The sequence below is a fragment of the Sorex araneus genome, chromosome X, assembly GCF_027595985.1.
Source record: "Sorex araneus isolate mSorAra2 chromosome X, mSorAra2.pri, whole genome shotgun sequence".
Lineage (NCBI taxonomy): Eukaryota > Metazoa > Chordata > Mammalia > Eulipotyphla > Soricidae > Sorex > Sorex araneus.
Window position 1 is genome coordinate 262828370 of NC_073313.1, and position 27666 is coordinate 262856035.

Below are 27666 nucleotides of genomic sequence, written 5' to 3' on the forward strand. Positions count from 1 at the left end.
GGAAGGAAGGAAGGAAGGAAGGAAGGAAGGAAGGAAGGAAGGAAGGAAGGAAGGAAGGAAGGAAGGAAGGAAGGGAGGGAGGGAGGGAGGGAGGGAGGGAGGGAGGGAGGGAGGGAGGGAGGGAGGGAGGGAGGGAGGGAGGGGAGGGAGGGAGGGAGGGAGGGAGGGAGGGAGGGAGGGAGGAAGGAAGGAAGGAAGGAAGGAAGGAAGGAAGGAAGGAAGGAAGGAAGGAAGGAAGGAAGGAAGGAAGGAAGGAAGGAAGGAAGGAAGGAAGAGAGGGAAGGAAGGAAGGGAGGGAAGGAGGGAAAGAGGGAAGGAGGGAAAGAGGAAGGGAGGGAGGAAGGGAGGGAAGGGAGGGAGGTAGGGAGGAAGGGAGGGAATGGAGGAAGGAAGGAAGGAAGGAAGGAAGGAAGGAAGGAAGGAAGGAAGGAAGGAAGGAAGGAAGGAAGGAAGGAAGGAAGGGAGGGAGGGAGGGAGGGAGGGAGGGAGGGAGGGAGGGAGGCCTTGTAAGCCCTTCACACCACCAGATCTGGCCTCAAATCTAAAATCAAGCAGAAAAGAACTATCCTCTTAAAATTCAAGAGTGCCATGCAATATTGTTATCTATCATGGCCCCACAGTGCATCACATTCCCCAGAACTAAGTCCTCCGGCATAAGTGAAATTTGGTACTGTGGGGAAAACGTTCCTCACTTTCCCTCTGGCCCTGGTACCCTCTTTGCCACTCTCTGCTCTGAGAGCTTTGAGTGATTTGAATTCCACACAGAAGGGAGCAGGCGGAGACCTGTCTTTCCGTGCCCATCTCATGCCAGTCAGAAGAGCACCCTTGGGCCTGGACCGTGAGGACACACCGTTTACCGGACTCTCTCTCATCTTTCCTCCCTCTCCCTCGTCTCTGCATCCAAATCTAATTGAATTCTGCTTTCAAAACGAGTTCGAGAGTGTCTTGCAAAATCCCCTCGTCCGCTCTTGGCAGTCAGTAATACCCTCTTCACTATTATTCACTGAACCCAAACCGGAAAGGAAATATGCAGTGATGGATCTTAAACACTGTTCCACACCATGGCCTCGCTAAGTACGAAGATAAGAGTCTTCTCTCATCATCACATGGAGGTTATTTTTATCAGTCTACAAGGCCCCCTACCCCCACCACCACCCCTTCCCAGAGTCCAAGTGATTCTACGCAAGCCGCTCAGACCCAATTTCCCTAGAAGAGAAACTCATCCCGGCTAGTCTAACAGGCCTTCAAAGCACCACTTCGCTCAGTGTCATTTTGTTATAAGATAGATGCAACTCTCCCAATGACTGTAGCACTGTCATCCCGTTGCTCATTGATTTGCTTGAGTGGGCACCAGTAACATCCCCATTGTGAGACTTGTTGTTACTGTTTTTGGCATATCGAACACGTCACAGGTAGCTTGCCAGGCTCTGCCATGCTGGCTGGATACTCTCGGTAGCTTGGTGGGCTCTCTGAGAGGGACAGAGAAATTGAACCCCGGTCCGCTGTGTGCAAGGCAAACGCCCTACTCGTGATTTTATCACTCCACCGAGAATTTAAAAAAGCAAAAGAGAATCCAAGCAACACTGAATGAAATCACATCACTCACCATGATTTTGTTTTCTTAAAGTTGCAGTTTCTAAGACCCTACCCATTCCGTGGAGTGGGGTTGACTGTTTCCTCCACCCGGACCCAAGGTTTTAGGGTGGCTGATCTATAATCAGAATCAGAATCACCCCAGTCCCCACTCTCTAAAGCTTTAGCTGGACCTAGGAAATCTGGGAGAAAGAGTAAGAGAGGCTGCAGGAGGTGGAGGGGTAAGAAAAAAAGGGGAAGAACAAAAGAGAAAAGGGACTGAAGAGAGAGTGAAATAGAAATAAATGAAAAAACAAATGTAATAAAGAGACAGGGGTAGAAAACTGCAGCTCCCTTACACCAAACCTTCTCTGAAAATATACATAATTCCATCTCACTTCAACATCACATGGCCAAAGTGCTTAGCCTGTCCTAGTCACCCTAAAAAGAAAAAAGGTGTGTTTCCCAAATACCACCTACTTCACAGTGGCGGGTGGTTTTGGGGAAGAAAACCCCTTTTATTCATTAACAAGTTAATTCAATCATGTGTCAAATGCTAAAGCCTAAAGACAAACATTAGTGATCAATGAGCTAAGTGTAGTATTTATTTATCCTGCAAACACACACACAGACACATACACAAACACACACAAACACACTTCCACCTTTCATACAATTTGGAATTTTCTGCATTTCAGAAAGTGCATCCGCGCTAACATCCTTCAGCATCATCATTCTCTTCCAGTAACCTGCCCTGTGGCTATTGCCTAAGAAAAAACCAAATCATATATGCAAAATTGAATCTCCTAAGTCTCAAGGCCCGGCCCCCGCTGTTGAGATAGTCCACTCTGCTTTCTGCAAATGCACCCAGCAGCTGACTGTCAGCAAAGTTTGAGGGGTAGCCAAAGCTTCATGACCTGCATTTCATTTTGATGACTCTAACAACCACATAAGTGATTCAGATTTTTTTCCTTATCTCCACATGTTAAGAGATAGAATGTCAGTGGAGGATTGGGCCAGAAATGAAGAAAGCTAAATGGTAATTCTATTTTTCCATCCACTGTTAAGACTGTTACTCAGCCAGACAGATCTCACTTATGACAAAGGGTCCCAGAAAGGAAGCTGATGTGGGTCAGATTGTCTAGTCTATTGCTTCTCCTGAAACAATTGTGGGAAAACTATTTGGGCTGTTGCCCTACCAAGCCAGGAAGTAGTCTCGATGTTTTCCATGCAGAACTCCACAAAGGACCCTACAGTTATCCTGGGAGTTCTGCAAGAGAATGTCTCAGTTAAGGATCGATAGGATATATTTCAATTCTATTTGCAATTGCTTTTATCATAGAACATAAAGTCAATTCAGCATTCTTCCATCTGCCACAGAGACACCAGCCTTGCAAGAGTCCACCGGTACCCCTGACAGCTACCAGAGGTCTTCCAAGGATGTGAGTTTTGTGATGAAACGGGCTTGGCATGGACTTCTCACTCACGATAACTCAGTTCACATCTACCCATTTCAGTGGAGTTAGGGCGTCCATGGTCTGGTTTTCATAAACCCAACTGTGATTCTTACAAATAAATGGCCGAGCAAAGACACAAAGAAGGCAAACACAGATGGCATCAACCAAAAGCCACTGAGCTGACGCATCTCCTTCTCACACGTAGTCTTTTCTACCTTATCCCGGGGTGAAAACTGATGATCCGAAGTGTCTCTCAGAAGCCCCCGTCAGCTCACACTGAAATCAGCGAAGCCATGTAGAATTTGTTTTCCTAGCCATTGTTATGAAAGAAGGCCCTACTACTACTACTACTACGGTCCATGGGAAGTCTGCCAATTAACACGGCACGTGGACACATTTCAAAGTCTATTTCCGATGCATCATTTCTTTCAGATTCAGTTCATACTTCTCACAGAAGAGGGAGCACTGTGCTACCCAAGTCAGTGGGCCTCTGGGTGAGGAGGAAAGTGAATTGAGAGAGAACAGTGTGTTGCTGTAGTGTGTACGGTACCTTCCCAGCCGGCCCTCACATCCCAGGCACAACTGGACGGGGACACACGAGAATTCCAGTAGAGCTCATCAGGGCCCCAAACACCAGGTTCCAAGCAGAAGTTGTTCATCCATCAGCGTGAGGGAAAACTAATTTCAGGAAGCTTTTTCACCCACCAGGTAGCCTCTCTGTTCCCCAGGATGATCAACTTCATGCATCCCCATTACTTCCTGACTAATGACTTTATAATTCCTGCATTTGGCTCGGGAAGATGCCGGATGACTCATAAGCGCCCATCTGACTAATGTCTCATTTAGCGGACTCGGGACGCACAGAAGCCCAGACAGCGTGTCTCTTGCCAATAAATGAATGTATAATATTTTCAGTGCACAGAAATGAGCATCCAGCACCCCAAGGAAGGAACACATCTGCACCTGTTGTCACAGCAGGCTTTTTGTTCCTGTTGTTTATTTATTTAATGTCTACCTTATTGTCATTTACTTTCGGGCCAGTCTAGAGTGGAAACACTCAGAGATGGAGGAATAAAGAGCTACTCCTATTTAAGAGTTGGTCTGGGGTGCCTTTTCATGACCTAGGTTATTTACTGCCACGTTCAAATCTCCGCTGTATTTGCCACCATTCCGTTCACAGTGAGCTGACCTTTCCTTTTAAACCAAAGGGACCTGTATTTGAGTAAAAGGGGTATTTTATTTGTATTGCACTGCCCTTTCAGAAAGCTCGGAGGACTTGATAAATATCTCTTGAAACGTGAAAGCAAGGTAAGGATCCCCATTTCCATCTTAAATAAAGCCATAAAGCAAGGTCAGTACAAATAGCTAAACTTAGTACTCTTAGAGCGGGTTTAAACTGCTTAGAAAGGATTTCTAGACAAAAATGGCACATTGGCTATTAATATTTATCACCTCTGAGAACTTCATTAAATTACCAGAGTGGACATTTTAAAATCTGAAGAGGTACAGGAGGACAAAATGAATGGTAGAAAGGAGAGGAACATACCAGAAGTTTCAGCAAACTCTGGGAAACTTTGAAAAACTTCCTGTCTCTATATCTGAGCCATACCTCCATAGCCAGTTCAATATGCCTGAGGTTTTTTTTGTTTTTCATTTTGCTTTTTTTTTTTTTTTTACTTTTTGGGTCATACCTGACTCTGATCAAGAGTCACTCCTGGCTCTGCACTCAGGAATTACTCTTGATGATGCTCAGGGGACCATATGGGATGCCGGGGATGGAACCCGGGTTGGTCACGTGCAAGGCAAATGCCCTCCCTATTATCTCTCTATTATCTATTATCTCTATTATCTCTCTGGCCCTAGGCCTGCTATTTTTTTAATCCAGCTTATCTGTATCCTCTTTCTCATTTCTCAAACAGTTTCAAAATTGGGGAGGATATCAAAATTTTACTTGAGATAAAAATAAGAAATAAAGAGTCTCTATATTAAAAAGAGTCACCAATTATGAATGTTCACAGCAGTACTGCAGAACATTAAAAACAGAAAGAAAAGCCCAAAAGTTTGCAGAGAGTGGCTGGGGACATGGCGAGGGTATCATTTGCAAAAGTGATGCCTACTGAATACCTCTGTAGCAAGCCGAAACACCCAAAAGAAGACAGAGAGAGAGCAAAACGGAATGCCCTGCCACAGAGGCAGGGTGGGGTGAAGGGGATGGTGCAGGGGGGAGGGGGGATGGGAGGGATGCTGGGACTGGTGGTGGAAAATGGGCACTGGTGGAGGGATGGGTACTTGATCATTGTATGACTGAAACGCAAGCATGAAAATTTGTTAAGTCTGTAACTTTATCTTATGATGATTCACTAATAAAAAAAATAGAAAAAAATAGCAAGAGGATATTAAAGACTGAATCAATGAGATCGAATTTCAAAGCAGTAATAGGTTTGTTTGGTTTTGGTTTGAGGGCCACGCCCAGAGGCTCTCAGGGTGTCCTCCTGACTCTACACTCAGGAATCACTCCGGGCAGTGCTCAGAGGGCCTTACAAGGTACAGAAGATTGAACCGGAGTTGGCCTCATGCAAGGCAAGTGCCTTACCCACTGAGCCCGCCTTGCAGTAACATGATTTAATAGAAATCAACAAGAAAAGCCTTCACACTCCTAAATAAGAATTATTTTTACAACCAACCAGGCTTCCAGAAAGGTAAGGATGCAACAAAGTATGATTTCATGCCCAAGTGGTACATAAACAAAATAAAATGAAAGCAAGCTTTTTGTTTCATTTTCATTATGTTTATTTTACACTTAACATTTATATGTGCTTTGATTATGTGTTTATGTCCTTAAAAACTTACAAATATGAGATCAAGTTAATAATTACAGGGAAAGGGGTTGAGAAATGGCTAAATCAGGAAAAAGGAGCTAATTGCACAGCAAGATGTAGAACCAGATATTTGAGAGAGAAAATTTAATGTAGTGAAGCTAGCCATCAATTTTTAAGAATGCACCCTGGAGCCTGTAATGTCATCATTTATCTTCATTTTAAAAAAAAATTAAAGAAAAGGGAATTTTCAGACAAACCAGACAGAAAATCTGTATGTATTCTTTGAAAATGTGCTCCAGTCAAAACAAAGGAAAAAATAAAAAGTGGAAGGAAGGGAATAGCGTCCACGAGAGAGAAACACTGGAGTGACAGCAGCGAAGATGACAGAGAGGCAGGAGCTAATAAGGTGGAGGAGAACAAAGGAGTAGAACAGTCTCCGGCACTGAGAACTCCAATTACTGTTGGGCCAAGGTCAAATCTGACAATTAATTATGTGTACACTACACAAATACTGAGACAATTTATATAAAAAATGAAAAATAAAAATGCATAATTCAAAACTATTAGGAACAACATTCTTGGTATTTCAAATGATTTTTTTTGCTTTTTATTCTTTTTCTTTTATTTTACATGTTTAAGAATTTTTAGTAGCTGGACCCTTACAAAGCTGTTCATGGTTTCAGTCATACAGTGCTCCAATACCCATTTCTCCACCAGTGCACATTTCCCATTATCAGTGTCCCCAGTTCCCTCCCATCACCCCCCAGCCTGCCTGCCTCTTCTCTCTCTCTCTCTCCTCTCTCTCTCTCTCTGGGCATTGTGGTCTGCAATACAGATACTGAAAGGTTACTGGGTATATTCCTTTACCTACTTTTTTCTTCTTTTTTTGGCATTTTTTTTTATTTTTATTGAATCACCATGTGGAGAGTTACAAAGCATTCAGGCTTAAGTCTCAGTAATACAATGGTTGAACACCCATCCCTTCACCAGTGCACATATTCCACCACCCACCAAGAACCCCAGTATATCTCCCCTCCCACCCTCGCCCCCCTCGCCTGTGTAGCTGATAATTTTCACTTTACTTTTCTATGTAAATATGTCTTCTTTATTATTATTAGTCTTTAATTAGTGAGTCACAATGAGGGTACAGATACAGATTTACACATTTTCGAGCTTATTTTTCCCTCATACAATGTTCGCAAACACATCCCTCCACCAGTGCCCATTCTCCACCACCAATAAACCCAGTATCCCTCCCACCCCCCTAATCCCATCTCCCCTCCACCCCACCTTGCCTCTGTGGCAAGGTATTCCCTTTTGATCTCTCTCTCCAATTGGGTGTTGTGGTTTGCAATAGGGCTATTGAGTGGCCATTGTGTTCAGTCTCTAGTCTACTTTCAGCATGCGTCTCCCTTCCCGTGTGGGATCTCCAACCACATTTTACTTGGTGTTCCCTTCTCTATCTGAGCTGCCTCTTTCCCCAGCATGTGAGAACAGCTTCCAAGCCATGGAGCCAACATCACAGCACTGTTTACAGTAGCCAGAATCTGGAAAAAAACCGAGTGCCAGAGAACAGATGACTGGTTAAAGAAACTCTGGTACATTTATACAATGGAATACTATGCAGCCGTTAGAAAAAATGAAGTCATGAACTTTGCATATAAGTGGATAGACATGAAAAGTATCATGCTAAGTGGAATGAGTCAGAAAGAGAGGGACAGACATAGAAAGATTGTACTCATCGGTGGAATATAAAATAACAGAGTAGGAGACTAATATCCAAGAATAGTAGAAATAAGTACCAGGAGGTTAGCTTTACCTACTTTTAACACCCAGTTTTTGTCCAGCATGATCATTTCCAGCTGTTATTGTCATACTGGTCTCTTCTCTACCTTACCTACCTTCTGCCCCCCACACACTTACACACTTGTCGTGAGTCCAACCACTGATCAGTCTTCCTAGGCCCTGTTTACCCTGGCCTTGGATATTAGTCTTTATATACATATATATACAAATATATGTGTGTATGTATATATGTGTGTATAAACACATGTATGTATATATATATATGTATATATGTATATATATGGCCGAATCTCCTATCCCCATGCCAGGCTTTCTTCACCAGTGTCCCTAGGAGGGGGGGCGGGTTGAGTTTCCCTCCCTGCCCCAAGCAGAGCCCCAGCATCCAAAAACCTCCGAAATCGAGCCACAGCCATGCTCAAGGCCACTCTCCACACACTTGGATGAACCTCATGCAGGAAGGAACCGGCAGAGGAGCCCAGGCATGCGGGACCCGGGGCTGAGATCTCCAAGCCTGCTCGGATCAGGACTGGGCCTCCTCCACCCAGACCCTCCATTTTCCAGTAGCTTGGCAGTCACACCCACAAATTGCCCCAGGAGCCATGTCAATGGCCAAGATCCAGAGACTATAAAACAAAGTTCCTGGAAAAGCTCGAGGCCAAAAGGTCTCTTTTTTTTTTTTTAATTTCTTTATTAGTGAATCACCATGGGGGTATCGTTACAGACTTACGTGCAAGGCCTCTTATAGTCTAGTCTAGCCCACTGATGGGCCTAAAGCAGCGCACATGTGTTTGGTTTTAACACACTCGCTTGTATTCTCTGATATACATTCCCCATCCCTCTTGGAGAGCCGGCAAGCTACCGAGAGTATCCCACCTACACGGAAGAGCGTGGCAAGCTCCCTGTGGCATATTCAATACTCCAAATATAAAAGGTCTCATTCCCCTGACCCTGAAAGAGCCTCCAGTCATTTGGAAAGATGAGTAAGGAGAAGCTGCTAAAGTCTCAGGGCTGGGACAAATGGAGATGTTACTGGTGCCCACTCGAGCAAATGCATGAACAACGGGATGACAGTGATACAATGATGCAGTGATGTATATATGAGTTATCACAAATGAATGCAGTCATTCTATGTCTTTCCCTCCCCTTCTGACTCGTTTCAGTCAGCATTATACTCTCCATGTCCATCAATTTACAGGCAAATTTCATGACTTCAAATGACTCTTACTTCATCTTGTTTCAAATGACTCTTCCTCAGTCAGCACAGGTTCTGACTTAGTGGGAGGGAGAGATAGTTCAGGAGATAAGTGTTGGCCTCACTTGCAAAGGACCCCATTCAATCACCAGCCCCACGTCTGCTCCCCCAGGTACTTCCTGCAGTCAGCCATGATCACAGAGTCAGGAGTCAGGCCTGAGCACAGAGCCAAGAGTCAGGCCTGAGCACAGAGCCAGGAGTCAGCCCTGAGCAGCCAGAAGTCGATCTTCAGCACAGAGCCAAGAGTTAGCCCTGAGCACAGAAGTGGGAGTCAATCCTGAGCATCATCAGGTGTGGCCCAAACCCTCCCCACTCTAAATATTTCATAAGTAATTATCAGGAAGATGAGGGAGGAAAGCAGGATAGACTAGCATTGACTTCAATCTACCAAAATAGGCTAAAATCATTTTTCAAATAGGTGAAAACGTAGTATTTGAAAGGATGAAGTAAACATTAGAAAACATTGCTGAAATAATTGCTGCTGCTCCTCAGGTAGCAGATGGTATGTGAAGGAGGGTTAACAGCATAGCTCAGCCTCATTTTTCATTATAATTTTAATTTTACTTTTATTTTATTTTTTGCTTTTTGGGTCACACCCGGTGATGCACAGGCTTTCTCCTGGCTTTGCACTCAGGAATTACTTCTGGTGATTCTTAGGGGACCATAAGGCACCATATGGGACCATATGGGAATCGAACCTGGGTTGGCTGAGTGCAAGGCAAATGCCTTACCTGCTGTACTATTACTCCAGCCCCTCATTGTGATTTTTAAAAAAGATCTACGCAGTCATCATTTTGATAAAATTTAAAACTTACTTGCAAAAAAGACCAGGTTTATGTGAGTTTGTATTCAGTCCAATGTTTTCTAATTAAGGCTTACTTTTTTAATTAAATAAATAATACTTTAAGTCCTATTATACCAAGTTGAACATTGCTACAATATTTTATTTATTTGGTAAAGATATGATTCTAAAGATAAATTTAAAATTTAGGGAAAATGACATAACAAATAATGTTAAGTGGAAAATGTATATATAAATTTGAGGTTTTTAATATTAACATTTATAGGTAGGCATTATTTTGCAGAAACCAGATACTAGTTTGAATTTATCATATTACTATAACCTTTTTTTTGTTTTGTTTTGTTTGCTTTTTGGGTCTCACCCGGCGATGCACAGGGGTTACTCCTGGCTTTGCACTCAGGAGTTACTCCTGGCGGTGCTCAGGGGACCATATGGGATGCTGGGGATCGAACCCGGGTCGGCCGCGTGCAAGGCAAACGCCCTACCCACTGTGCTATCGCTCCAGCCCCATATTACTATAACCTTTTATCCATCTCTAACAAGCTCTGCTGGTAAGAAACAGAGATTATTAATGATTTTTTTACCAAGTTAATTGGTTTTCTGTGTGGTATCTTTGTAGGTCTCCTAATAAATGAAGTTGACCACAGAGGAACTAAATTTTATCCAAGAAAACATGCAGATAATTAATATTGTTAAAATAAATAAACTCCAAATTTAGGTGATGAAAGTAAATTTTCATAACTAAATCAGTAAGTTGTTTTAAGACAAAGTGTCTAAACAAGAGGTCAAAAGGGGAAGAAATAACATTCTAATAAAAAACTGATATGCAACATTTTTCACATCACTTTTAGAATTAACCTTAAAGATGTGTTGGAAATAGTGGGAAAAAAAAACATTATCCACATTCTTTGGGATAAAATTTTAGCACTTTTAAAACATTGTTCACTAAGCCAATTCCGCTCAATTGTAGCAAAAAAAATTTTTTTAATAAAGTAGCAAATAAAAATATATAGAAGATTCGTCTATAGACCATTCTCCTTATTATTCTACTTTAAGTAATTTTCTGAATTACAATGATTTTCCTTAGGTTTAAAAATGATAATACACTAGGGGCTGGAACGATAGCACAGTGGGTAGGGCGTTTGCCTTGCATGCGGCCTACCCTGGTTCGATTCCCAGCATCCCATATGGTCCCCTGAACACCGTGAGGAGTAATTCTTGAGTATAGAGCCAGGAGTAACCCCTGTGCATTGCCAGGTGTGACACAAAAAGCAAAATAATAATAATAATAATAATACGCTTAAAGTAGCTGATTAACTCTGAGTGTTGTGTTCATCTTTGCTTGAAAGTTCTTATATTTCTAGAACTCCCACTTATTAGAAACCTTCTAGAGCCCACCGAATAATAGACCCCTGGTTATTAGGTCCTAACCCCTAAAGTTTGAACTGTTTCCACATATGGAAACAATGTCTTTGCAGATTTGACTAAATTAAGAATCTTATTATCCTGGGTTATCCAGAGAACACTAAATCTGATGACAATGTTCTCAGAAGAGACCAGCACAAAAGATGAGAAGGCAAAGCCACAGAAAGGGTGGTGTGGCCACAGGACAAGGAATGTGTGCAGCCACCCTAAAGGGAAGAGAAAAAGCCAGCCCTCCCCTGCGCTCACTGCACTGCTGGCTGACAATCTGATTTCATCCCTGGGGATACTGAGTTTGAGCTTCTGGTCTCCAGAACTGTCAACGAATACAATTCTGTTGTACAAAGCACTCAGGTTGGTGCTAAGGTGGGTCTTAGCAAATTGGCAGAGGATCCACACCAATGCCATTGAGTAAGTCTACAAGTAAGTCTACAAGTGAAACGCACCAGACAGATCACAAATGAGATGAAGAGCGTGTGCAACTTCTAGTTTGGGAGGGCAAGTGTAAGTACAGCGGGGTGGAGCACTTGTCTTGCATGCAGGTAACCTAGGTTCGAACCCAGTACCACATGAGGCCCTCTGAGTGCCACCAGGAGTGATCCCTGAAAGCAGAGCTTGGAGGAAGACCTGAGCACACTCACGTAAGCCCCGAAACTAAAGCAAAACAAAAATTCTGATATGGATAAAGAGGAAGAAACAAATCCGGTGGGGCCAGTGGCTAGCAAGGAGGAACTACCCCAAATGCCCCATTTAAGCTGCAGTATCTTCCAGATAGGTCTCCAGGTAACCTCTCATATAAAGAAACTTTTGTCCTTATTGTGTTCTTAAACAATTACCCAAGTAATAATTGCTCTATGCTGAAAATTTATAAGGCAACAAAAAATTAGGAATCAAAAGTTTTGCCCATAAACCTACTACCTAGGGACCACTTCGTTCACATTTTAGTGTGAGATTTCCATTATGAATATCTGCATATAAATATTTTATTTTTATTTCATTTTTACAAAAATAGAACCCTAATAACACTTTGCAACCAGCTTTTTTTTTCCTATTCATTTAAACTACCGTGAACATTTTCCACATTGGAATGATTTCTACAAGAGAATTTCTAATGACTACCATTTTTCATTTCATGGTGGAACAAAAATGTTATAATATATTGTTTCTTGTTTTTCACTAATGAATCTCTGTGGTTCTCCCAAGAGTTTTAATGGCAAGGAGTGAAGTAAGCGATTGAGATTACAAATTTGGAACCACAGGAAGCATCCATTGCTGACAATGGCCCAGAGGTGAAGCTTTTATGCCAAATCTAGATCTTTAGATTAAAATGGACATTTTCAGCCACATCCCTCACCATGAGTGATTCACTAGGGAATAAAGAGTTTAAAAGTATCCTCAGAGCATCGCTTATTTAGGGTAAATATCTTTACTGGACCCTGAATAACAGGGAAAAGTGATCGCATGTAGAAGCCTATAGCCTAACTCAACAATCACATCAGAAGGATGACGTACAGTCTCAACGCTCTCAGCAGCTATAGTGAAGGCAGCTCACAATATGAACATTTCCATTATGCAACAACTCACATAAACTCACCATGGATGAAGAAGTCAGCCCTGGCTGACGATAGGAAAACAAAAGTGCAGAATCTGAAATGAGGGACGAGAACTCACGGACAAGATATGTACACAAAACCCACAAATCCAACAACCAGGTTCCACAGCAAGAGCCTGGGCCATTTGTGTCTCCAGTAGACTGAAACGGATGCTAAATCAAGAATGGCAGGCTTCGGTGGTCCCCAGTCAGGCATACTTTCAGGGGCTGACATGCAAGGGGTTAAGAGGAAGGGCAGAGTTGAGGGGGTTTAGTGCCTAGTGGGGAGAAGCTCCCTCCTTCCCTGGGTTTCCAGAAAGTTCCTTAGCTATGACTCTGTTTGCTCTCCCTGGTCCTGAAATAGCAGTGCTGGGTGTGTGTCTGCACGTGTCATCTGTGACGTGTTTGCCTGTCTCGCTCTGTCCTTTTGTCACAGATCCATCTTCGACAGGACATCGACAAAGTGCCAAGCACCCTCAGCAGGAGGCCCTTTGGGGCTTGCTCCCAAGTGAGTCCATTTTCTCCTCCGAAAGCCTGCTTCCCTTTCTCTCATCTGACCTTCCACCATGCGTTGCCAAATCAAAACTCTGGAGTGAAATGTCCGAACAGGGGAGAAGGGAAGTGTAGCCCACCCCTTCTCCAGGAAACAACATCCTCCCCACTGGAAAGACAGAAGTCCCTTAACCTCTGGGAGGCCAAATTGCTCTTGAACCCAAGGTTGGGTGCTCTCCATACAAAGGCCAATACTCAAGGGAAAAGAGTTGGTGTGAGATAAGTGGTTGGCTCAGGAACAAGCAACCTGAAAAGAGGCGGACTTGCCTCAAAATCCATCTGGCTCTTAGCCTGGGGTTGGGGTTTATTGAGGAATGGTGGGGGTAGATGATTGTGGGAAAAGTCAGCCAGAGGATAAAGTCTGAGAAGCTTCTGAATCTTCCAGCGGGCCCGACGCTGCCCTTCTCCAAACTAAGAGGAGTTCTTGGGTAGATAAGCTCCAACAGGGATCTCAGTGACCTGTGGCTTGTTCTTCTCCCCGACCCATGCTGGCCCTCCACCCCCATCAGTAACTGTACCTGGTTCCACATCATACACACAATATTCAAGAATATCTTTTAACGATGGGAGGTGAACAAGAGCTGAGCGAGAGTGAGAGAGGGAAAGGAATACATTTGTGAGGAACAAATTGGAGCCCCTCATGCTTGCTCTCTGTCAAATCCACATGGCAGCTAATAGCTGCTCAAGATGATCTGCTGTGTAGGGCCCCAAGAGTAGTTTGCACCAAAACTGAGGGTCCTCTCAGCTCCACAGAGATAACAAGGAAGTAACAGCTCACGGCCATGGTGATGGCTACAGCAGGGAAGGACCAGCACCCAGCTCTGCTCCACAAGGACCCTGAACACTGCCTGGCCACCCGTTCGGTCTCCAGGTAGCATTTGTGTCCCTCGAGCTCACAAAATCTCTTGAGGTAGGGCCACTTTGGGTGCCTCTCCTGCATTGCTTTCCCTCTCCCCGACAATACTCAGATTACTCTGTCAGAAATCTGGAAATGGATTTCCCTCACAATCTAGAAGTAAACGCTTCCATGAGGTCAAGTCCACTCGATTCTCCAACTACAAGTATCTTTTCGAGACAGTGCTCAGGCTGACATCTCATCTGGGCAGAGTCTGTCTCGGGCAAAGCATGGAGCATGAGACACAGCTTCCTCATTCAACACATGTGCGGGAACTGTGTCTGCAAGAGAATCGAGACTAAGAACAAGTCTGGGGCAAGCAGGAATGAGCAAGACTAACGAAGTGGAGCAGATTCCAAAGGAACACCTGGGTACATCTGAAATTCAACCCTCCTGCTGGAATTGGCAGGTTCAAAAGCGGCCAGATTGCGGTTGATTTGAGCCCATTCAGGTTAGATTTGTTTTGTTCAAACCCAGAGTAAGCAAAATGCATGTTTCTCTCTGTCCCAAATAACACTTACAATATCCTGAGAGTAACCTTATGTTCTGGTAGCGGAAGGGACGGAGGAAAGGAGGAACACTTCAGAATTAATGGCATAAAAGTTTCAGAAAAATGAAAGTTTTTTCAGTAAATGATGTTAGCTCGAAGCAACTTTAACCTTCCTATACACTTAGGGAGGTGAGTGGAAGAGAAAATGCTTTAATTGGCTGCAGAGGAGACTAAGAAGAGAAAATTCATTATAATTCGCCATTACTAACTCTGAATTCAGAGGACAATGATAATCAATAAAGATGATGGGTCTGGGTCACAATATATTAATATTCTTTTATTTGTATGCAGTCGACAGCAAAATTAAAAGCACTTCACAGGAATCAAATCTCTATAATTGGATTCATAGAATGCCCCAAATGATTTAAGACAAGTAAGGACAGCAAAAATTCATCCAATAAAATTTAAAAATTAAATTCAATTAAATTTTTTAAAAAAGAATTCATCCATAAAGAGACTACATCACACGATCAACTTTCTCCCTTCCTTTAGTGGGCTGGAGGGGGGTGTGGGGTAAATGAGAATAAAATGAGCAAACATAATTACGTTTCCAATTACAATCACACCTGATCCTATAAACAAAGATATAAGTACAAACATAGATACCAGTGGCACCAATTTTAAATCTATTGAAATTCAAATCAGGAGCTCTTTGCTGCAATTCCCTTGGAACATATTTTACATATGCACGAAATCACAGAATTGGAACATTGCCTGTTCACTCTTCAGCTCAGAAACTTCTCTTCTCAGCCTCACCAAACTGTCCTTCACTAGACCCTCCCTGAGTCTGGGGGCTTCGGGCTGCCCCTCTTCAATGCCAAGAATCTCAAAAAAAAGAAAAAGAGTGCTGGCAAGAAGTCAGATGGTCATGGACAGGACTACCTCTTTCCTTCCTAGTGATTGGTCAGACGGGTTGTGCCCACATAAATATGCAGGGCAGCAAGGACTTCGGCAGTCCTTATTACAGCGTCTCTCGCACTCAGTGGGAGGTGAGGTCTGAGAACTAAGAGCCTGATGTGGTGGGGTGCCTCTCCACTGAAGGGGGACAGGACGGAGGTGCTGATACTGACCCAACTACAGAATAACGACGAGGACACCAGAAGCCCAAACAGGTCATGCAAAGGAAGGGGAGAGGCCAGAATATGACGGGGCAGACGCAAGACACAACGTCCTCTCGAACACCAGCTCTTCACTATTCTACCATCTCTGCAGTATCACCATTTTTCTCCATCCTGGCATCACTATTGTCACCAGGTGCAAAGGCTTTGAGAAGCCTGGTGAATAGGTCTACAAAGGAATCAAGTGCCCAAAGATTGATGCTTCCCAAGGCGAGGGCATGGACAGCAGGGCTCCCGTGCATTATAGAGACGGGGCACAGCGGTCTCTAAACACCATTTTCCATCCCATCTCTCCCCTTGCCCTGAGTGTGGCTCTATTCTTGGCACTTGCCTTGCCCTTCCTCCCTATACATCTCACAGGGGTTCGGGTCCTCCAACTCCAAACACCAATGGGTCACCACCTGCTCCGTGAATGGCATAGTCTATCTGATGGCAAAGGCTCCCAGTGCCCCCTCTCAGCTGCATGCCCAAAGTGAGCTGTCTTGAAAGAAGGGACAGAAATATGCCTCTAGGGGGTTCCGGGGCATACAGGATTTCCCAGTTTCATGCTCATCTTACTCTTCCTGCGTGGCCATTCCTTCACTTGACATGACCTCCACATCTGCCTCTTTTTTTTCCAGGAGGGCAAGGACTAGATAGGACTTGAGTGACTCATAAACTTTTGGTCACAAGACAGTACCCAGTGGGAGGATGTCCGGGCGCCAAACAGCAGTGTGGGCTGAGAAGCCACAGGCAGCCAAGTGGGTTCCAGCCTCTGAGAAGCCAAGGAGCATCACCCCCAGGGCTGAGGAGAAAAAGCATTTCCACGCCATCCAGAGCCCAGGGTGGAGGGGGGGGCGGTGTCCATTAAATAAGCCCACCCCAGATTTAAAAAAAAAATAAATGAAAGTGGCAGCCATAGAGGAGAACACACAAAGAAAAGAGGCAGCTGCCCGTGGCATGAATAGGCTGGCAGGCGGGCTCCCGGGGGACCCGTGGAGAATACAGATCAGAGGGAACTGGGGGGTCGAGCTATGCTCCCATGCTGCTCCCCACCACCATTTTCAACTCCCCTCTCCTTCCTCCCCTTGGCCTGCTCTCCCTCCCCGGAGCTAAGGTTACACAGGCCCCCGACTCACTGGAGAGCTGCTGGGCCCAGAGAACGGGTCCTGTGTGCAGGCAGCGGAGCGAGCTAGGCCTGCAGCTGGAGCCGGGGACATTGTGTTCATTATTCCCGGCAGCCAGGAGCCTCCGCGAGCTTCCCTCTCTGCAGCTGGCATGGGGCGAGCTAAGGGAGTCGCAAGAACCCGAGGAAAACACTGCACTTTGTCCCCGCAGGGGAACAGTGGGGGGACGAAGGGGGCCTTTTGGAGTTTCCAGTCACTAATGCCAAAATAAAGTCGTTTTAAGCAGAAGAATATGAGTGCAAAGATGCAGGAGAGGAGGTCGGGAGAATGAGCGGGCTGGATGCTCCAGCGCTTCGAGAGTTAAGGAGCGGAAAGCACAGCACAGAAGCAGACAACTTGAAGGATGACCCACGGGCAGTTTGCTCTCTTCGAAGGGGATCGTGAAATCAGAAAGCCCCTCGAGAGGTCTTGGCACGGAAGCCCGGCTTCAGGAGTAGGCTCCTTGCTGCCTGGCGCTCCTCGCGCGGTCGGTGGGGTTGGAGAGTTCATAAATGTTTTACAGCCTGGTGGAATGTGTTTTCACCTTGCAGACAGATGCTCTGAGCCCTGTGCGGGGCGGAAACCAGGGCTGACGCCCCCTGGTCTAGCGAGTCCCGGGGACAAATGGCGGGCAGCTGGCCTCCCTCTGGGGAGCGCTGCTGGATCCCTTCTATTTTTTTCCAACATCTTTTTATAAGAAAAAGTAATGAAAATGACCTTCGAGGGGATACAGGGAAAATTTTACTCTGTGAATCGCATATTCCTTTGCAGAAAAATCATCTTTTTCTTTTTTTATTATTATTATCCTAGCAACCCTGTCTTTATCTACCTGTCTGCCAAGCAACAAACCCAAGGTCTTTTTTACTCTGCGACTGCATTTTTCTTTTCTTCCTATTTAAATCTACTCCATGCACTTAATTAAAACTCCCTCCTTCTACTTATCACTATTGACTCCAGTCTGGTTTAGGGGAACCATCTACCCCCATCGGCACAATTCAAAACAAATAAGAAATCTCTAACACAATTTGATCTTTCATTTTAGTACTGGAGCATTTTATAATTCCCATCATTATCAATTCAACCAAAGTACGGCTCTGGGACGCACAGCCCATTTTGGAAATCTATTCTCTGGAGGTCTACAAAGAGCCACTACAACTGCCATTTGGAAGCCCAGAAGTTTATCTTTGCTCAGTAAATTGTTCTGGGTTTGGTACCTGAAGTCATATAATTCACTTGCCTTAAAATCCCCCGAGGGGATTGCCATAATAATTAAAACAAAATCCCAAATCCCTGTCACAAAGATGAGACTCCTAAAACCAGACCCTGCCCATCCTTCCCCTTGCCCTTGGCCACTCGATACAAACTCCCCTTGTCCCCGGTCCTGGATGCTCCAGGCCATTCTGAGAAGCACCAAGACCAAGTGGCCAACTATGGACCAAGCAGTGGTAGCGTACATATACACAGTGCAATGTTATGCAGCTCTGAGACAGAATAAAATCATACAATTTGCCACAACATGGATGGATCTAGTGAATATCGTGCCGAGTGACATCAATTAGAAGGAAAGGCATGGATACAGCATGATCTCTCTCATTCATATGTGAGACTTAAAGATACATGGAAAGGGAGTCCCAATGAACCCAAAAAAGACAACAGGGGAAGTGATCCATACAACTGAGATGGTGTGTGTGTGTGTGTGTGTGTGTGTGTGTGTGTGTGTGTGTAGACGGGGTGAAAAGGAGAGACACTGGGGTCCTTGGAGGAGAGATGTAGGTACACCGGTGATGGATATGGTGTTGTAATTGTATACACAGGAAATCAGCATTAACAATATCATAGAAGCTCAGCCAACAAAAGAAGTAAAAGATTAAATAGAATGCACCAAGATCCTTTTTTACCCTAAAGAAATAGCCCTCCTTGTCCATTCTGCCAAAAACTTCTTCCACAATTTCTTAACAGACTGGCTTTTTTAAACCCAAGCCTGTTGGCCTGTGTTTCCTCCTCTCTTCTTCTCCTGCTAGCATTGAAACTTCCTAAGAATATTGGAGAGCCTTGATCATGCTATCCCGAGCCCTCTAGCCCCCCAGCCCCACACCCCCACTGCCACAGAGCCTAGATGAGGTGTATTTCTGGAATGAACCAGCATGGGTGAGGTTTGGTACATGATACCATCACCAAATCCTATCCCAGAGATTCCAGAATGGAAGAGGGGATAGAATATTCTGGCAAATAAAGGTCAATGGATTGTTATTTCTCAAACCTAAAAAAGCCGTAAGGAAGGGAGCATAACAAGAGTTTATATGGATCCTGCCTTTCTTTAATTTACTTTCACTATGCAAAACAAATTACTTATGAAAAATATATACAAGAGATTTTCTTTGTAACCTCAACATCAATTACTAGATTCATCAACTTATATAAAAAAAGGGATCCAACAACTTAATAAAATTTAGACATTATTTTTCCAACTTTGCTTCCCAGTTGACATTACATTTACATAAACAAAAATTGCTTTTAATGAATCCTGAGGTATACATCCTAGGAAAAATTTCAAGAGCCAAAACAAAACCAAAAATTGCCAACTTTTCTGCACAGGTCTCAGTGATGAACAAACCTTGGGAAAGTGTGTGTTGTTCTCCTCTTTATTAAATTTTTTTTGTTGTATTCAGATGGCAAGTATACAGGGAAGGATTATCATTAAGACCAGAGCATCTCTTTGGAAGCCCAAAGTGACACTGGGCTACAAAAACTACAGTGAGAACGCGTTTTTGTTCACACATTCCTGTTAATCCCCAAAGTCTCACGTGTGCTATGTTCGTAAGAAAAGTAAAGCAGGCTCTGGGGCCACTGACCATCCCCTCCCTGGGTTCATGGTGTGGGTCCTCTCCTAGCTCTGTTCCCCACACTACATACCTTGCAGCCGCTGTGTGTCCTGGTCTTCATGAGAGGGGTGGTGGTACACAGCTCGATGGCCTCCGGCTCGTGGAAGATCACCGCCGGAAGAGGCTCCTTCTTCAGTGTCAGGACATTCAACTTAGACTTCAACATGGTCTGAAAGTGCTGCAAAGTGGAAGGAAAGGAACCGAATTTAGCGACCTCACTGGGAATCGTCTAGGGTCTGAGTGGATATTCCACCCAGTGGTAAAACCTCTGCTTTCATAACTCTTGCTGTGTGAGACGAGGCTAAGAGAGAGTAAAAGAGAGGGTGAAATTTGGTCGAGGCATCGCTTGAGGAAACACAGACTCTGACAAAAAAGAGGGAGAGTCACCCAAGACCTGGGTCTCAGAAGCTCTTCTCAAGATAATATGGATAGATGAGATCCCAAAAGTAGAGCACCGGGGAGATAGTACAGCAGGTAAGGTACTTGTCTTGCATTTGGCTGACCTAGATTCACCCTTTGCATCCTATATAGTCCCCTGAGCCCACCAGGAGTGATTCCTGACCGCAGAGCCAATGTAAGCCTGAGTATAATCAGGTTGTGACCCCCTAATCAATGTGTGTATACTATTACACCGTAGCACTGTCGTCCCGTCGTTCATCAATTTGCTCAAGCAGGCACCAGTAATGTCTCCAATGTGAGACTTTGCTGTTACTGTTTTTGGCATATCGAATACGCCACGGGTAGCTTTCCAGGCTCTGCTGTGTGGATGAGATACTCTCGGTAGCTTGCCAGGCTCTCAGAGAGGGACGGAGGAACCAAACCTGGGTCAGCCTCATGCAAGGCAAACGCCCTACCTGCTGTGCTATTGCTCCAGTCCCGCTGTGCTATTGCTCTAGTGTGTATACATGTCTTAAAAATAGATAAATAATTCAGCTAACTAAAAGGAATATGTTATAGAAAATATCTGGCAAAAGTTTAGAGATTAAAAAAAAAGAAAGAACCAATGAGACACAAAACAAGACTCCAATCCCAACCCTATCTCCCCTAGTTCTGTGACGCATTGGCTATGAAACTTGAGGAAATTTACTGCCTCTGGACCATTTGATCCCCTTGTGAAAATATATATCCAGTCTATGTACATCTCTTGCTGCCACAAATCTTTAAGTATACCTATAATTTCACCGTATTTAATTAGCACTATCTATAAAACCCACTCCAGACCCTTCTTTGGACCAACACAGAAGTTCCCAAGCTAGTTCTACCTCTTGCAAACTGGCCTTACCTCCATATGCTAATCCAGAATATTGCCACAGCAGGTCCAGAGCGATTCTTCTGAAATGCAACTAGAGCATGCAACCCCTCTGCTAAAACTCTTCCTCTTTTTAATAGAAAAATGCCACATCCTTCCCTTGGCCTTTGAGTTTACGAGTAATTCATTAACCCACTTCTTCTCTGAGATCATCTAATACCCACCTCTCACTCTTTCACTTACTGAAATCCAGTCACATGACTTTCTTATTCTGAGAATAAGACAAAGACACATGGATCTTAGTTCTACTGAAGATGCCACTCCTGCCCCAGAAATCTACAAACCTTGCTTCCAGAACTTTTTTAAGGACCGTCATAAAATGCTACCTTAGGAGAAAATCTTCCCCATCCCCACCCTTATCACCATTATCTTAAAATAGCAGGTGTAGGCATGCATGTGGGCACGCCCATGTGGGCCAGTTATACTATGCCACCATGTGGCATTACCCCCGGCTTTATGCATAGTTTAGTGTTCTTGGTTAAATGATACCTTCTTTGACTTCATCGATGCTTATCTCTGAACCTGTGTTTTGTGAAGTAAGTCCAAGTGGATAGTGAAGCACTTAGGGAAGTAGAAGACACAGGCGAAATTTTTGGATTCCTCATTAGAAGCAACTCATCACGATAAAAAGAGAGTACCAAGTAAGCATGCTGAGTTTAGGATTCAGTGGGCACTGGAAAAGCCCCCAAAGGCCACCTATTTCAATGAGAATATCCTTCCAAAGAAGAAAAAGAGGTCCATTGCATGCTAAGAAGCATGACTGAGGGAGGAACGAGATCATACCCATTCATTTGCAATGACTCTCCTGCATTGAGCAATCACTGTACTGGAAATGAAAACACACTTTCAGGAAAGGGAAAGGCAGGGAAAACAAGTTCCTCTGTACTAATCAGTGAACCGGAGTCAAATGTCAAAAAAGGAGCATGTTTGAGAAGCCAAGGAAAAACAAGTGAATTCATTTTGTAAAATATTTGCTCTGTTCTGGTAGAACAAAATTCAGGTGCACAAATACACTTGCAGATGCAAATTGTGTGGTTTCAATGATTCTGCTCTTACAGTTAAATTTCAGATGGGTATTGTAAAATAAAACAATGACCTGGAAATTTATGGTAGCATCCTAAATATATATATGTATATATATACTCATATATATATGTATATATATACTGCAGTGTTTAGTACCGGGAGTATATATATACTCATATATATATGTATATATATACTGCAGTGTTTAGTACCGGGAGTGGGGTTCAAACCCATTCGGACATACATTCGTTGGATCTTAAGTCCAACACCTTAACCACTCGGCCATCCGAACTGGAGTGATAGCACAGCGGGTAGGGCATTTGCCTTGCATTCGGCCGACCCGGGTTGGATTCCTCTGTCCCTCTTGGAGAGCCAGGCAAGCTACTGAGAGTATCTCGCCTGAATGGCAGAGCCTGGCAGCTACCCATGGCGTATTTGATATGCCAAAAACAGTAACAAGAAGTCTCACAATGGAGACATTACTGGTGCCCGCTTGAGCAAATCGATGAGCAATGGGATGATGGTGATACAGTGATACAGTGTACCCTTACATAACAAAGATTTTGGGGGAAAAGCTCTAAGACTCTGAAATAGAGGTTCATGTAAGAAATAGCACATTTTCTCAAAGTCTGTCTCTGGAACTTAATACTGACATTGTCATTTATTTTTTTTAATTTTACTGAATCACCAAGAGATAGTTACAAGCTCTCATGTTTCATTGTCATTTTTTTAGGATGAAAACTTACCCATTCTGATACCTATTTAGGATTTTGATTTGGTTTTTTTTTTTGGAAAGCAGGGGGACTTGGGGGCAGGTAGGAGGAGAGGGGTTTGGGTTCTATCTGGCAGTGCTCAGGGATCACTCCTGGTGGTGTGCAGGCATCTCTGTATGGTGTCATGGACTGCATTAGGATAAGCCATGCACAAGACAAGGACTCCTTACTATACCTAACGCCTCTCTCTGACATATTTATTATTATTATTATTATATTTTGCTTTTGGCTCACACACAGTGATGCTCAGGGGTTACTCGTAGCTCTGTTCTCAGGAATTACTCCTGGCAGTGCTCAGAAGACCATATGTGATGCCAGGGACAGAACCCGGTCGGTAAATCCCCTAGCCGCTGTATTATCACTCTGGCCCCACTGATATATTTTTAGACCAAGGAGAAACATGTCCTTCCATTTCCCAGAAAGTCTTCACTATAATGTTTTGAATGTAAGGACAAACTCTTCATATTCATCCAGAAACTTCTCCTGTTGATTCTCGTCACACTGAAGTTTGGGGTTTGGGGTAATAGAGTAGCTACAGAGTGGCACAAAAACCTGAGTGTGCAAAAGTTAGCTTATGTCTGTGGCAATGCAACTGGGGCCACACAATGAAAACAACAAATGGTGGAGGAGTTCAGGAGATGAGGTGATGGGACGGAGTGATTTGACAGCAGCAAAGGCACTTGCTTTGCTCGTGAGCCAACTGAGTTCAATCCTCTGGACCCCAGATGGTCCCCCAAGGCCTGTCAGGAGAGATCCCTGAACACAGAGCCCAGGAGTAAGCTCTGAGTACCGCTGGGGTGGCAAAAAATAAAATGGTGAGGTGAGAATCGGAAACTAGGGGTACAGTCATGCAGCTATCATACTGGGGGAGTTTCCTAAGGGGTATATGAAACCACAGCTCAGCCCAGCCTGATTCCAACCAGCGTTTGAGCTCCTGAAGATGGCCCTAGAGATGGCCCTACTATCCCGAGGGTCATTGCCTGCATGCTGGGGCTGTCCCCCTGTCCCCATGGTCATTAGCACTGAACCAAGGTTCCCAGCCACAAATCAGTCACCGAGCACACACAGACCGGAAGCAGCTAGTACACCTCAGGCCTTCTTGATCTCTTGGCCATGAAGCTAAGTCACAGAAAGATGTTAAGGCCGAAATTAGGGAGAGGAACAAGAAGGGATCCCAAGTCTCCTTTCAACACGGGGTGTCAGGAGCCCCCAACTATCTCATGCCTCAGAACCTCTGCACTGGCTCCTGCAGGTGTGGGCCCCGCTGCCTGTTCATTCCACACAGCGCTGGCAGTACCTCCAGCCAGGCATTGTGGAACAGACACGAAACATCAGTCTCCGTGGGAGGGTTTCTCCCAGCAGGCAAACTATTAACAAAGGATAAGTGCAAATCTTCAGGAGGCATGAGGCAGCGAGGAAGACAGGCAGAACCCATACCTGAAAGTAACACTGAGACAATGATTCCTTTCTAAGCTTTTTATTTTCTTCATTCACATAGTTTGTCCTTCTTTACCCACCGTGCCAAGATGAAGGCAAAGAGGGAAATAAAACGTGTCTTAAAGGATAAGTCACCGAGCGCAGAGTGATAATACGAAATTAACACTTTTCTGCTGCTCTTCTGAATAAATCTTTGGTGGCAGCAGTGTGATCCTAGAGCTATTTCTGAGAACTCTCATGTGCCCTTTTCCTTGGGGCAAGTTCATTACACTCCGCTGCTTGTCAGGGTGGGTGGGGCTGTGAGTCCCCTGGCATTGGGAAAGAGTGTGACATAGACCAGGCCATCAGCATGCCACATGCCGACTCCCCAAAGACATGGATTTAGAGGAAACTCGACATTGGCTGAACAGACTCTTCCAGAAGACTGACATGACATGGTCACGAGTCCAGGACATGGGAACCTGGAGCTGTGGTCAAGCAACTTTCCCATTTGCCATCATGGTGAGTCTGGGCATAAGACCACTCCAAGACAAGCAGGGATGGAAAAAGGAGACACGTGACGTTGCTGAGCCCCTGGCACCAGCTTGAATGACTCAGACCCACCCATGAACTTAGTACAGAGAATAAGAACCAGTACAAGGCCCTTATGCTTTAGGGAACCCGGGTTAGGTGTCTAGTCCTCATCATTGAAAGGACCTTGTCAATACAAATTGCTTTCCTTGAAAAATAACCTGTGAAAAGAACATTAATCCACCGATGAACACTCTCCAAGGTCTTCATGAACGCTAAACTACAGAAATGAAGGGTGTCTTTTGAAAAAGTAAACCTTGCAATGAATTTTTGAGTCTTTATGACAAAGCTCAAACAACACTGTAACAAAGGTATTAAAGTCTCCACGTCATTCATATCTAAGCCCGTTGAGCAACTGCCAAAACAGGACGGATTCTTCAACTCCAGAGATATCTCTCCAAAGACTGTTTCTACAATGACACTTAATTCACGTGGCAAGAGCTTTGGGTAGAGTCAGGATCCTGATATCCACTGTGTGGCATGGGCGGCTGTCTGAACTGTATGGTCCTGTATTTCCTGGGCCTCAGCGGCGTTCTCATCTGTCAACTTTAAAATACTGTGATATGGGGAGCTGAAGAGGTGTTAGAGGGTAGGGCTATTACCTTGCATGCAGCCAACCTGGTTTAATCCCCAGAATCTCAAACGGTTCCTAAGCCCGTCCAGAAATGATAGCTCAGCACAGAGCCAAAAATAAACGCTGAGCACTGCCAGGTATATCCCGAATAAATAAATAAATAAAATACTATGTAAATCCATATTATGAATGACAATTTTAGGTTAGGAAGAGAGTACAGGAGCTAAGGCACTTGCCTTGTACACAACTGACCTCATTCTATCTCAGCACTGCATATGGTCCCCTGAGCACTGCCAGGATCCCTATGGACAGAGCCAAGAGTAAGGTCTGAGAAGCACCAGGTGTTGATCCACCCTCCCCCAAACTAATAAAAAAAAACAACACAATCTATAATAACTTGACCCTGTGAAGTGTTATTATAAGAAGACAACTAATGAAGAAGTTAAGAGAGGAGCTTGGAAAAGCTACTATTGCTAAATGAAAGACGCATATAGTTCCACATGGAAAATGTGGTATTCATTCTTAAAGAAGGGAAATGAATAGTGTTGCAGAAAATTAGGGCATTGCCCCAGACAAATTAAACAAAGCGCAGCCTTCTGCATCTTGTGCTTTATGTGTTATCCTAAAATAGAGCCTCTAAATCAAGCCCCATTATGCGAATGGGGTAATCGCTATGCCCTGTATAATTTTACAGTTGGCACTTTCTACTCCTATTCAGACATTAATCTCTGACAGTTTAGCGGGCGAGAATTTACATATTTTACCAATTCAAATTGGGTGTATCTCACCTTTGTATTGATTCTGATTCTAAACTATAAAGCATCTTTGGAAGGCAAATCTCGCTTCCACTCTTTCTAAAATAACTGAAACACTCGTCCCTCAAATTAAAGGGAAAGTCATTAAGATTTTAATCCTTGGTTCATCATTGCATCTTGAGGACTGACTATTATGGTCAGTTTTAACTTGCAAATTACTGATTCAGTAATGCCCTAATCAAGCTTCAGAAACAGTACAAATGTTCTCCTTTGAGATCCACAAGGAACAAGTGGGTGAATCCAATTAATGGAAACTGTGGGTACTCCAAACAGTTGTTCATTTATATAAGTGTGCAAAAATCAGTAGGACTCTGAAATTTCATTCATAATCACATATCATTTTACTACTTGGGGGTTTGTTAAAAAAAAAGAAATCGGCTATAGTTTGCTTACAATTTATAGTACTGATATTTTTATAAAGGTCTACTCAGCTCCCAGACATGAGAAAAGAAATAATTGTAACTCTGTCTGACCTTTACTAAGATCTTCATTTATCATTCTAATGTAAATTCTTAGATTTCTATTCTTAATGTTTATTCTGGCATTTTCACATAAGTACATAAAAGCAAGAAAAATGCTTCTGCTATGTGAAACAGAAAATAATGTGTATATGACTTAGAGAAGTATATGAGTAAATAAGAGGCAATAAATAGTGAAGTATCTGAGTAAAATTTACTTAAATTCAGCTTTCATTTAAGCATACTTTGTACAAAGTGTTCTGTTGTTTGTGTGTTCTTTTCAAAAGTAAAGTAGGATTAGATAATCACCCCAAATCTAGCAGGCTTACATAAAATTGCGCTATTTGATTTCAAAGATTAATTTTGCTTTGTTTTGTGGCTACATCAGTAATGCTCAGAGATCACTCGTGGCAGTGGTTTTGGAATCATAGGTGATGCCAGGGGTCACATCCGGGTCAGCAGCATTGAAGGCAAGTGTCCTACCCACTGTACTATCTCTCCAGCCCTCAAAGATTAATTTCAATTCAATTCATGCTTGCCTGTTGTAGAAAAATCTATACCCATTTGACATGGACCTTCTTAATGCTAATTACTTTAGTAAGTGCCTAATTCAAAAGAGTTCTAGTTTTATTTTGAAGGTCTATATCTAGACACTCATATATTTAAAGGCTGCATATATCTATTAAAGTGATAGTTATTTTTAAACTAACTGAAAATACTGTTTATACCCCCATATTTATTCATGCAACCTTAATTATAGAAGCACTTCTTTTGAACATCACACATTCTCTAAAGAGATTATGTGGGAAAGGCACAAAAATAACTCCACGGAGTACACGGA

The 27666-nt window shown here is 43.7% G+C and overlaps 1 protein-coding gene across 1 annotated transcript in view; it reads right to left on the bottom strand.

The window, feature by feature from the left end:
* The window catches only part of PID1 (phosphotyrosine interaction domain containing 1), a 253814-nt gene that overhangs the window by 113797 nt on the left and 112351 nt on the right, over positions 1-27666 (bottom strand). Inside the window, exon 2 of the mRNA XM_055122973.1 lies at positions 19895-20041. Coding sequence (XP_054978948.1) covers positions 19895-20041 — 147 coding nt within the window. The remainder of the gene's footprint in view (positions 1-19894; positions 20042-27666) is intronic.